General features: G+C 35.3%; 1 protein-coding gene across 5 annotated transcripts in view; it reads right to left on the bottom strand.

Moving 5' to 3' along the window:
• Vps13B (vacuolar protein sorting 13B) overlaps positions 1–13103 on the bottom strand; it is a 218443-nt gene extending 205340 nt beyond the window's left edge. For 3 of the 5 annotated variants that reach the window (XM_081734265.1, XM_081734269.1, XM_081734268.1), the window contains exons 1-4: positions 12809–13049; positions 10396–10547; positions 6538–6715; positions 3697–3796 (exon numbers count right to left, since the gene is read on the bottom strand). In XM_081734265.1, coding sequence (XP_081590391.1) covers positions 3697–3796; positions 6538–6715; positions 10396–10482 — 365 coding nt within the window. In that variant the 5' untranslated portion in view covers positions 10483–10547; positions 12809–13049. The other 2 variants (XM_081734267.1, XM_081734266.1) reach the window with 2 other exon arrangements.
• Positions 13104–13430: the final 327 nt, after the last annotated feature.

Below are 13430 nucleotides of genomic sequence, written 5' to 3'. Positions count from 1 at the left end.
ATACCTTATTTGTTTTCCGTTCGACCCAGCTAATTCTCTCCACTTTTCTTCACACCCACATTTCGAAAGCTTCCAGTCTTTTTTCATCGCTTTTGCATTAAGTCCATGTTTCTCCCCATAGAGTACAATACTACACATGAAATATTTTATAAGTGTTTTTCTTAATACTGTATTCAAGGAACAACAAAAAAGACTTCTCTTTTTCCTAAATGCTTCTTTAGCCATTCCTATCTTTGGCTTTATTTTACGTTCGCACTTTATGTTCTCAGTAATTACTCAGGTATAAAAAACTATTCACCTGTTCTATTTTCTCCTCTCCTACTTCTATGTTTGACACTGACTGCTTCGTTCTAATCACCGTACTTTTTGTCTTTTTAACGTCTATTTTCATTCTATACTCTTCGCTATAACATTTTTTTTAACTAATTAACGAGACTACAATAATATATTTATATATTTTTTTCATGGTAACTTAGTATTATTCTTCACAGATGTTTACGCCGATGTTACATGAATTTTTAATACATTGTTAATGTAGATATGTCAATGCATATAGATATCATTTATCAGAATAAATGACATAAGAAACGAATGCAATTTTTAGTAGTCTATTTTCACGACAGTGTTGAAAAGTACCTAGGTACAAAACGCGTACTAAGGCACGTACTTAGGCACATTAAGTATTTAATATCTAGTACCTGTACCTAGGAACGATTTTCCTGTACCTAGTACCTGTTTTTTAGGTACATTTTTAGGTAGGTCGCACACAAAACAAATCCTACAGATTTCCTTGCTTCTTTGAAAGAAACTTTTTGATCCATCTCGCACATATTGATTTTTAGTGAATCATAATTTGTTACCTGTTTCATCAATGATCAAAGTTCAGTTAAATCATTATTTTTTGGCTCATGTTATTCTTGGTTTTAGTTTGAGATAGTATCAAATCCAAAGCACAAATAAGTCGAGAATTGATGTAATTTCAGTTGGTTCGGTTGATCATATTTGGTAAGAACTGGCATCACTGCTTTCTTTTGCTCACGATCACGCAGCTTCAAACCACTTAATTTCTGTGCTTCAAATGTTGAACGACGAGAATAAAGAAAGCCATATTTACGATTAAGAGTTTTTTGAAGTTGTTGAAATAAAAGGAGACCCAGTAATTATTAAGTGCAAAATTCGGCAGATAATACTGCCAAAATGCAAGTTGTGTCCTATTTGGAGTACAAAAGCAAAGATCTGTCAGCATTACATTCGTTCCCAATTGTGAAACAGATCTTTTTGAACTATAATACAATTTTGCCCTCATTTGTCCCAGTCGAGTGGCTTTTCAGCACCGATGGGCAAATTCTGACTGCGATAAGAAACCGTCTAACTGACGGTATGTTTAAAACTTTACTACCTTTAAGATCAAGTTACGCTAAGGAGAAGAAATGAAAAATCTGCAATTCTGCTACTAGTGAAACTCGAACTGCTTCATTTAGCCTCGCAGTGTATTAATAAAAGCTGCAGTGGGGGACAAGGGAGTAAGTGTTTGTGTTTTTGAACCATGGAAAAAAAAAAAAAAGAAAAAAACTGCTCACTTTTCATTAGTATAAATTGCGTTTATTATAGTCATTTTCAAGGAATATAAAATAGATCGCTTCTTAAACAGTGGCGTAGTACAAATTATTTATGTTTACTGTTCGCTGTCAATATTGTACTTAAGGTTTCAAACGCACGGGAAATCCTGGAATAGAATTTCTGGTAAGGAAATACATTGAGCTTTCAACAAAATTGTGTAGTATGTGATCATGTGAACTTTCCTTCGAGACTGTTCGTCATTTCTGGACTAGTTGGTAAGTACTCTGCAAAAACTGAATTCATTAAATGCTAGTATTTCAGTTACATGTACTAACTGATAATTGTTGTTGTGAAAATAATATTTAGCAGTACAAAATCAAAGAAAAATCCAGAAATTTCAGATATAAATGCGAGAAACAACTGGAGCAAAAAGAAATGGATAAATTTTGCTCGGTTAGTGAGCATATTTGTGTTTTCTGGTTGATCTGCAATACTTTTCTTTGGATAAACATTGTTACAAACCTCAACACACATTTTCCAAAAAAAATATTTTATATATCTAAAGACGTTTGAGAAATGAACCAGAAAATACAAATATGTTCACTGAGCGCCAAAATGAATATGCACTCTTAATCTACAAAACTCAATTGTTCTTATCTAATGTACAATAAAGCCCCCGGGAGAATATGATATTTAATTATAGTAATAGATCATGGAGGAAGGGGGGGCATGGTCTATTACTATAATTAAATATCATATTCTAACTTTATTTGACAGATGACTGTTCATTTATATATGAAAATTTTTGGGTAGCAGCAACCTGTACCTAGAAAAGAACCCTAGGTACTTTGATCAGTACATGTACCTAGGTACATTGGCCAGATAGTACCTAATACCTGTACCTAGGAACAATTTTGGTCAGTACCTGTACCTAGGTACAACAAATGAGTACCTAACCAACAGGTCTAACGATTATGTCCTGTAGGCTAAAGGAGATGGGCAATTAATGAAAATGAATGATTACGAAAGAATCTGTGAAGTAAGAGTGTCGGAGGAAACGGGAGAATATCAAGAAAACCCATGTATATATGATGTCTCCATAAGCTCAAATGGTGAGGGACCACAACAGAGCGCTCTACCAGTAGGATACTGTGACCCCAATTATCAGATACATTAATCAGTGTCAATGTATATTGTAAAATTTACCTGACCGAGTCTGAGGCATCCACAGAAAAAATGTACTCGCGTTAAGATCACTAAATTCACTGACAAAAAAAAAAAACCTATAAATTTCAAGTTTGCCATTCTAGTTAATAAAAATAGTGTCCGGTAGGGAAGTATTCAGAGAGGTTTCAGTCGGACACGCCTCTGCCATGTAAAATTTCTGGTAGGTAGAGCTAGGTTAATGAAATCAGAGTTCGGAACCGACTCCCACTACCGGTTATTTATAAAAATCCTCCAATAATAATAGTATTTACAGAAATACTAGTACACTTTCCTCTATTGTGAGGTAGAAATTAGGAGCCGTGCGGTCGTGGACAGGATATCTACAGAGCCCCGAAGCAGGCTAAGCAGAGTGGCGAAGGCAACTCCAATGCTCCGCAGCAACCAGTGAGGGAGATAAAAGTCACAGAGTCCCGAAGCAGGCTAAGCCAGGAGGAAAGGCAGCAGACTAGAGGCTTTGAGGTTAGGTTCTTCTAGTGCTCCAGGCAAGCAAGAGGAGGGAGACCAGAAAACTGGTGCCTGTCCGCTGGTTGCAGTCCAATATATAGGCGTCCTGGTGGCGGTGGCGCTGCTGTTGCCATGTTGTCATGTGACTTGTAGGAGGTCCGTCGTCTGCTTCTTGTAGTAATCTAATGTGGTGTGTAGTACTTCGATACGTAAATACATGTGGTGATGTTTACAAACAGGAGAATATGACATTGTACACAGAAGCACATGGTACATTACAATATAGTATCACCTATGTAATTAATTTTTACCCATTCTATCCCCTCTACAATTCTTTTATCTCACCTATGTTTTGACAATGCTAACAAGAGTAAGTGAAAAATAATTTATTTAATACATCCATAACAGAATAGAGAAGAGCATGGCACCTTTTCAGTTTATAATTTTAATCCTTTCATTACATACCTCTTAGGACGTTTCCGGGCTTCCTTGCCTTGCTCCCCTCGCCCATTACTTCCTACATCAGAGCCGGAAGAATCATCAGTTCGTAATTTGAGAATACATTCTAGAAGTAAAACCAATGAAGAGTACTTAGTTATAAATCCATAGATAAACGGATCTAAGTAAACAAATACCGCAGTAAATTCAATAGTAAATTTTATACGTCCAATTAGGATTTCAGTCATAAAATTGTAACAAAAGAGTACTGTGTACGAAATTAAAGTTCTATTAGTAATATAAAAATGCTCATTGCATTTAAGGCTACACTAATCTTGTACATATTATGCTATTTGAAATATTACTACTCTTGTTTACTAAATATTTCTAACAAGATAGTATATAGTTTAATAATAATAATACATTTAATAATTATATTCTAGACTGTGAGGAACAAAAGACACAAATAATGAACGAAATGAACATGCTTTAATTATACCAAACCTATCAAACATACAGAGTAGCTCTCATTTGGTTAGCGAATATTAAAGTTGGTGGAAGATCAGAATTTCATCCCACAACCGCGGATCCAACAACACCAGACGTTCTAATGCGAAGGTGATCCAAAAAGTAAAGTAACAAGACCTCTCACGGGTGTCATCATCTTCGTCTTGTTTGAATCTCCCACCAAGTCACAACAGATAATCAGTGCTTTGTTACACAGTAGTTCGATGGCGGACATGTTGCGTCCGACCATTTAAAAATTTACGCAAACTGCCATAACGTGGTTCCAGGCACAGTTCTCTGCTGACATCGATGTCTTAATGCACTGTTAGAACAAATAGTTTAAAATGCATGATGACCATGTTAAAAAATAATGTATACCAGTGATTTATATTGTTTGGAAGTATAAGTGCCTGTGCAATACAGTATATCTATAAGAGCTCTTATTATCTTATTATTGAAGGATGACATTTATTGATCATGTCTAAATTGATTTTTAGACTCAATCTTATTTTGTTCACCATATTAGTTTGATCATTAAATAAAAATGATCTAGGAAAGACAGAAAACATCCGTCTGAAAATGTAACCTAAAATTTGGAAAATGTGAATTTATTTAACAGCCGTGTGCATGTGTTGACAATAGACTATTTATATCTATTTTCGTGCCATTGGTTAACGAACTCAGTAATTATTAAAATATAAGACTCACAGAAGACAAAGACAGTCAGTTTGAGCCAAGTCTTTCGACGGCAGCTGAAATTGGAGTCAAATCATAGTCTGTAAAAGCAGTTGAAATCGGCGTCTGACAGTTCTTTCATCGAATTAAAGAGTAGTAGCAGATTCCTGTACTTTGTTATAGTTTAGTTAAGAGGACAATAGTTCGTTTCTCTAACTGAACTATATCGCTAGCTACATTTCATTACGTCTTCATAGCCTATGCTCTGTATCATCAAGCTACAAGAACAACGGCATTGAACCAAGGATCTAAACGAAAGTGTTATTAATGAACCCTAATGAACACTAATGCAGCACAAGATCAGGTTAATGAGCGAATCTTGCCCTCATGTTTGGGATATGGACAAAATCTCGCGGCCGAAACATCGCCGCCCAAAATCTTGCGGGCCAAAACTTCGCCGCCCAAAATCTCGCATGGCTAAAACCTCGCGGGACAAAATCTCGCTTGGCCAAAACCTTGAGGAATGAAACCTTTCCTTAAAATTTACCCAATGAGTGTCTTAATATGCAATTCCATATTACAAATAATAATAATAATAATAATAATAATAATAATAATAAGAAGAAGAAGAAGAAGAAGAAGAAGAAATAAAATATTGTGTGCGTGGGCTTTCTCGGGATATTCCCGTTTCTTCAAACCTTCTTCATTCTATGATTTAATTTATCCTGATCATCTACGTCCTACAAGACATAATCATGGGACGTAAAAACTGAGATATTATTTCATACTTTCAAAAATATTATTTGATTTTGTTAGAATTTCATAAGGTCACCGTCAAAGTGAAATAAAAACCATCCCAGGCTCCAACTCCATATATGTTGAAAATTTGATCGAGACCGGTCGGGTGGTTCAAGAGTTATTAAGTCACAAACGCAAACATTTCATTTTTATGTATTTCTATATGTCTCCTCCTTCCCGTTAAAGTGAAATGATAAAAACCATCCCAGGCTGTAACCTGATCTGTGTGGGAAAATAGATCGAAATTGGTCTCGTGATTCAAGAGTTGTTAAGTTTTATTTATTTTTGTATATCTCCCCCTTTCCTTCGTTGTGCCGTCAAAGTGAAATTATAAAATACGTCCCAGGCGCGAACCTCATTTATGTTGAAAATTTCATCGAGATCGGCCGGGTGGCTCAAAAGGCATGATGTCACAAACATAGTCATTTTCATTTTTATATAGGACAGATTTTCAAAGCACATGTTAGAATTTTTTCTTATCTTTATTTTAATGCAAATATGTGTTATTAAAAAATATATACATATAGCAATATATAGAGCATTCTACATGGAAGAAATCGTCGCGACGACGTTTTATACTGACACTTCTTCCCAGGCGAGATTTTGGTCAGCGAGGTTTTGGTCTGCGAGATTTTGCACAGCGACGTTTTGGGCGGCGAGGTTTTGGTCCGCGAAGTTGTCGCCGCGAGATTTTGTACCCAAACCCTTACGTTTACGGGAATACAAATACAAACACGTACATATTTTTCAGATCACTCTCGTACACATCTGAAATGTTTAACTACTAGAAGTAGATCTAAAATCCACTATCGTTATATTTATTCCTAGGATCGGTATATCACACACATCTACACATATATCATACCAAACTATGCACAAATTAGTTACCAATTGTATTGATTGTCACTGTGATTGGCTCCGATGCCAGTTTAGTCCATGGAACATGGATCAAGAGTTCGTGTATATGGCCACTGACGAAACTAAACGGTAGCTGCAACTCTTGCTCCAGGACCTCCAATCGAAGATCCAGGTTATTGAAGGAAGCATCTCCTCCCCACAGAGACACCTAAGAAATACAAAATAAAACAATTACAATTATTATAGTTCATAATCATAATGACATTCTTATATTCCATATGCTGATTTTATGATCACAGGGGCACGAGGTTTTCGCACTAAGAATTTGAAATTTTCGCGTTTCGTTTTTCATATTTCGCGTTTTGTCGCATTTTCCAAATAAAGTTTCGCATTTTGTAGCTCTTGTGGAAAAAATATTCCCTGACATTTTCAAAACTGTTTCTTTTATTCATAGATCACTACAGAAATAAACCATTAATTACCTAAAAAAAAAATACACTGAATATTTCACCTGACACTGTAAATACCACTTAGAGAAAATTATATTTTTTTAATAAAACTGAAGGAAAATCAGTAACTAAATTTATTATGAGTAGGAAAGTTTTGTTGTCTTCTGAAAACACATAGACACAAGTTATATTTAAGCATTAAACATGTTACATGTTTCCACATTTTCTTATTTCATTGTTCAGGGTGTCTACTAAAATTCCAAAATGAAATTTCGTGACTTTTTTTGTGATCTTTTCTTTGCCAAACCATAAAATTTTATAACATTCTCAAGAGCGAATTTGGGTGCGAATTAGGCTGAATTTTCATGCATGCGATAGAAGCGTGCTTTGTTTGTGATTTCGTAGCGTTTAAAGCCGACCATCGACATTTTTGGTGGTGAATTTTGACGTTTTATACTACAAAATTTTCCAGCCTATACTTATATTTGTACAGATTTTTAAAAAATCGTGACCCAAAAGCCAAATTTTGTGACTTTTTCTTGATTTTCATGACCGTTTTCTGATTTCGTGACTTTTCATGACTTTCGTGACTTTCACGACCGATAGACATCCTGTTGTTGTACGTTTGTCAATCACTAGTCCATGCCATTGGCTAACTAACTAAAACGGCTCCTCCCCATCCAGCTGCGATGGTGATAGCTAACGCGCAACATGTTCTCTATAGCCGTGTCCGAATCACCCAAAATGCACCATTCATGCCACGTTCTACAGCTCCGTCAGCGGAAAACTGGCGTTTTTAAATTAGTGAAAACTTATTTTTAAAATTACATGTTATTTCGCGTATTGTTAGAAATTTTGCGCAAAACTGCCAATTTCGCGTTTTATCGCGCGACGGAAACCAATGAAAATATATATAGAATATCACAAAACGTCAAGAAACTGAAAATTACTTACTTTTGACGCATTTCGTTTTATCGCGCATTGCGGAAAAAATCCTGCCTCTGCTAATTATACACAAAATATAAAGTACGAGTCAGGAAAGAATAACAATCTACATACGTATTGTTTTACTGCAATATATATAAGTAAAAACTGAAAACTTGTACTCAAAAGAAACTACAGATTCGCGGTTTGTAAACGTACTATTCTGTACGCTGAGCTATAAGAGCCAATAAGTCTAATTCGATCCGAATGAAATATAGGTCCTTCCAATAGAACAGAAAGCATAAGCATAACTTACATATGTACTTCTAATGCCTATTGTACCCTCCACTAAAAAGTGTATCCTTTGCTTGAACTGACTCAATACTACAAAATAAAACACATCTCCAATTAGACAAGAACCGCGCCGTTCTGATTGGGTTTCCTCTCGAGTGATTTTCAAAATTCAGAGCGACTGGTACTTCAAGTCTCAAGCTTCTGTTATCACTTTTTTTTTCTTTCTTTCTTTCTTCAGTCTCAACCAAGGGACTATGAACGAAGCTAATCTTAGTTTGCAAATTAACCATATGATATGAATTCAACTTTGAATGGCTCAACTAAACTAGAACTATTGATGAGTTTCGTAAATGAATTAAATTTCCCATCACTTAATTATGGCTTCCCTATACCGAAATGAAAACCTTAACATAGTGAGGTCATAACGTTTACGCCGAAGCAAACAACAATAAATATGCTGATGACATTAGACAGTAATTAAGAGAAACAGAACGCGCTGAGAACACTCACACACACAGTTCATCCACCTGAAAGTGTACATGATGCAATCAGAGTTCAGATTCGCAAATCTTTTCGGTTTAGGAAACTCTATTTTGAAACATTTCTCTGTAATCATTACACAAATTAGGAGATATGTATAGAATTACTAGGGTTTTTTTCTTTCTTCTATTGACACTTCTAAAAATAACTAAAAAAAAAAAAAATTTCATATTGTTAATTTGAAAATCACGTTTAATGAGTACTTAGTGTTAATGATAAAATTTAAAAGAAGTGGATTTTATCCATACCATCACTGGTACTGGTAAATCAGTACTGGTTACCACCATTACTGCTAAATCATATAATTATCACAAATTTAGAAGCTTTTTTTGAATTGAACTAGAGACTCCACGCACCAGAGATGAATGCTTTACCACTGAGCTACCGTGACGCGCACATGAGGGATCAATCTCATTACAGATCATCCTGGATTTTCTCCAAGACGTAACCACTGTTCTGACCTTTATATAATTGCCTTAGCAGACCTACTTTTCACCTGAAGCAATAATTCTATGCTGCAAAATTTCCTGGTTATTCCTCACTAAACTTATGTAATAACCTTGACTGCAACTTTTTCACCCTGTCGATTGACGTTTTCATAAAAAAAACACAATTTTCCAGGTAAAAAGCTCCAAAAACATTTTAAGGAAAGTATTTTCTGAGCCCCTGTATCTTTACTGAATGCCAAATGGTATCAAATTGGCGATATAAACTTTTTTTGTACAATTTGGGTAGGAAAGGTGCAGGGTAGATTACTACAGCCCCTAGTCAGCTGGAGTACAAGAAATTTCGTCTATACAGTTTCTTTCGATTAATAAAAGCAGAAACATCACATTACCTTGCTCGCACACAGTACTGCTGTTTTTCGGGCAAGTGCAATTACCACTTGAGCTACAAATAACAAATAATTTTCTATGTTGTTTGTTTAGGTTTGTGGAAGATACAACACTGAAAACTGTATGCTGGTGGTTCAAATAACAGAACATCCATCCGATAAACAAGATTTAGTTCCATATTTTGCTCTTTATTTCTATCAATATTACATAATCTCTTCGGCATTTCAGTTGATTTTTATGTTCATATTAACTGTACTGTGCAGAACTGACAAATTGTATAATGGACTCTCTTAACATTAACCTCAAATTACCACTAAACAAAGTATTTACATTTTTGTGTTTTTAAGAAATAAATTATTTCATTTTCAGTAACATTGTGTTCAAAAGTTTACTAATGCTATATCTATTTATACAATAGCATGGGCCGTAAGTCGCTTGACACTAGCAGTTACTATATTCTCAATCGACTAGAGCAGCAACAGCTGATATTCGTCAACAATATACTACGGTGTGGTTCATAAATAATCGGTTGTAAGAAGATATTTTATAAAGGATTTAGACCTTGTTACATTCGCAATTAAGTAAGTTTACAATGAACAGTTAACAAACGACGTTATAAAAAGGTGTAATTTACGCATTAAAAATGATAAAGGAGATTTGAACACTTGCCTTAGATAACCTAACTTAATGCTATGATAGTACTCGTAAAAATTGTTTTATATTTGATAAATAATTAGTTTAAAATGCATTTTTGTGAAGTGACTTATGGCCCACCCTGTATAAAGAAAAATTCAACATGTATTGTATGGAAGTCCTTCGTGTAGATACACGATTAATTATATTACCTGTGAATCTTCAGGTCTGAAATTCTTAATGTATTTATCAACATAGCTCAGCAGTATTGGAGTGATGTAGGATTCTAATTTAAACATGTTGATTCGGATTCCATCCAGATTTGATACATGCTTGCTTTACCTGGACTTGAGATCCTAGCGTTCTGTAAGAGAAAGATACTTTACATCAGAAGGGGTGTCACACATGTGGAAGCACACAACTAAATCTAGAAAATCTTTACAACAAGAGCAGCGATACACTAAAACCACGAATCTGCAAAACTAGTTTAAAGGAACTCGTGTTCAAGATCAACCCACACTACCTTTGGCACAGTTCAAAGAGCTACTCTTCAAAAGCTGCAGTTGGATGCTAATACATTCATGTTTATGGCGTAATGTCGACGGCATTAAAAGTTCTGCCTACTTTCGGGACGATGTAGATATGTCCTAGATGCATATATCAAATTTTGTGGAGAGGTGATCCTGCAGTGTGAGACCCTTCATAAACCTTGAAAGCAGTAGGCATTTTCATGGTGCAAATTACTTCTAGTTTGTTCTTATTGTTCTCCAAAAGATTTACACTGGGCGATATCACATTACCCCCTTAGTGTAGATGAAATTCAAAACAGTGACCATAAGTAATTCTTTAAATATTACAATTCTATTACGATTCGCATATAAATGCAACGTCCAAATGTGTAGCATAAAAAACAATGCCCAAAAGAAAGGAACCTATCTGTGCTAGGTGCCGCTAATAATGCACGAATGCTACCTAACGAATCACTGCGTTGCGGGACTGGTGGGCCCGCGCGGTAGCATGAGGGTGCGCCAAAAGGAGCAGGCGCATAAAACACGGGTAGTGGCTTTTTTTATTATTTATTTTTTTTTACAATATGAGCTCTAATAGCACTTATAATGTTTTTACACTAGTAACACTAAACATCCAATCGTCAAATACAGCTTTTTTACACTGTGCAGAAATACTCCGCAGATGGAAAATGGTATCTAATACAGTAATCTTGCGCGTAATTAGTAGAGCAGACGGTTCTATCGAATTTTAACAAATTTCTCACATTTTCAGGTTAGGTTAGAGATTTGTATTTCTTTGAGCAGAGCATGCACTAAATGTGAGAAATGCGTTAAAATTTGATAGAGCCGTCTGCTCGAGTAATGCCAAGATTACTGTGTTAGATACCATTTTCCATCTGCGGAGTATTTCTACACAGTGTACAAAAGCTGTATTTTAGATTAGATAAATACGTTTCATAGTTTTACCAAATAAAGACTTATAGGTAAAATACGATGTGAAAACATTTTTCGTGAAGGAATGAGAGTGTCAATGTAAGTAATTACTGTCAGTGCACAGCCCACTGAAATGAAGGCCTTTATTTAGTGATGGGGGCCAGCTTTATCACCTACTCTTTTGCGATATTCTACTCAGATTCGGTCGTTTTATAGCTCCATACGTTAAATTAGGTTATTAATACCTAGGTATTTAATTCACATAGTATTGCAGACCGAGCATTAGCGAGTAAGGGCGGGTAAGAGCCCCGCAAGGCACGTTGTTTTCTGCCTTCTTTACGAATAGTTCTTTTTTCCCACATATTTTCACTATAAAGTTTAAGTTCGGTAATCTAGACCTAAATTAGTTAAAAATTTTCATCACACTTTACTCAAACATTAATTGCCAGTTGCCACTATCAACTCACTTCTGTAAATCTTTTTTTTTTTTTTTTTTTGCCAGTTTTGCCCTCCCCCCTCTCTAAACTGTTACCGAAATTAATTTTGAGCGATAGCAAGATATTGTTATGTACAAATGTGACCCCGCCTACTCCCTACGAACGAATCCCGTCGCTACCGCTCGGGCCTCACTGCTGCACTCCTGCCTTGACTCGGTTAAATAGCATTTGCTTAGTGGCCACCTAGCACAAGTTGGTTCGTGTTTTTCCACTGTAGTTTTTATGGCAGCACGTTCACATTATTTATTCTGAACCCTCCTGACGTGATTCTGCAGGTAGTAATGGAACGTGAAAATGTAAATGCGTCAAAAGTTGGTAGAACCGTCTGCTCGAGTGTCGCCGGCCCTTCTGAAGTCAACCTGAACGAACACCATCCAGAAGATATTCTAACGTAACTATGTAAAATTACAGAAGGGTAAAAAAATAAAATTTTCAAAGAATTTGAAGTGAAACAATCTGCCTCATAACTGCGGAATATATTATTTTGGTTTCACATTAATAGTCAATTACGTTGAAAATGTATGTATCATTCATGTGAACATTTTCACTGTGACTTGTAGTGAAACAAACAGGTTTTATCACAGAAAATCATTATTTAATAAGTACATTAAAATAAGTACATACATACTTTCGTTAATTTCATGAACAACACATTAGTCACAAGTAAGTAAACATTTCCGCCTCACCTACTCAACGTCAGACGACAAGCATAGTGCAAGAATAACATCCAAACTAGGTAGTGCACTTCTCTTGTACCAAAGAGTCCCTCACATCAAAATTAATAAACAGAAGGAAAAGTATAAATTGACATGACTACCACAGACTGTTATATAGCACTTTGTTCTTTTTCCACGATGTCTATATCGACAATACTAAAATTATAATTACATAATAAACACGAAAGTTTACACAATTACAATCAAGAAAACTAACGTTAAGAACTAGCAGATATATATTCTATGGAGTGTCTTCAATGATACCAGATCTGCCACCTCGAGACTTACGTTTATGACAAACACGGCCCCGAATTATGCTAGATTTTTTTTCAAAATTAGGCCAAATTTTCATATGATTTTTCCACATTAATTTTAAAGACATGCCCACACTCAAGGCCATCGCCCCGGGCGCTGGAACGACAAATCAACAAAATTCAAGGAAAATTCAGATTATGTTATAAGTGAAATTTTTCCAAAAAAAAAAAAATGTTAATTCACATATTTAATAATGATCAGGCCCCGGCTGGCTTAATGCCCAGTTATAATGTCGTGTACATAATTATCTAATATACACTATTATAAACACATATTT

Source organism: Thermobia domestica, chromosome 12, assembly GCF_964235325.1.
Source record: "Thermobia domestica chromosome 12, izTheDome1.hap1.1, whole genome shotgun sequence".
NCBI classification, from domain to species: Eukaryota; Metazoa; Arthropoda; class Insecta; order Zygentoma; family Lepismatidae; genus Thermobia; species Thermobia domestica.
The sequence above is the reverse complement of the archived record's forward strand: the minus strand, read 5'-3'. Positions and strand labels throughout refer to the sequence as shown.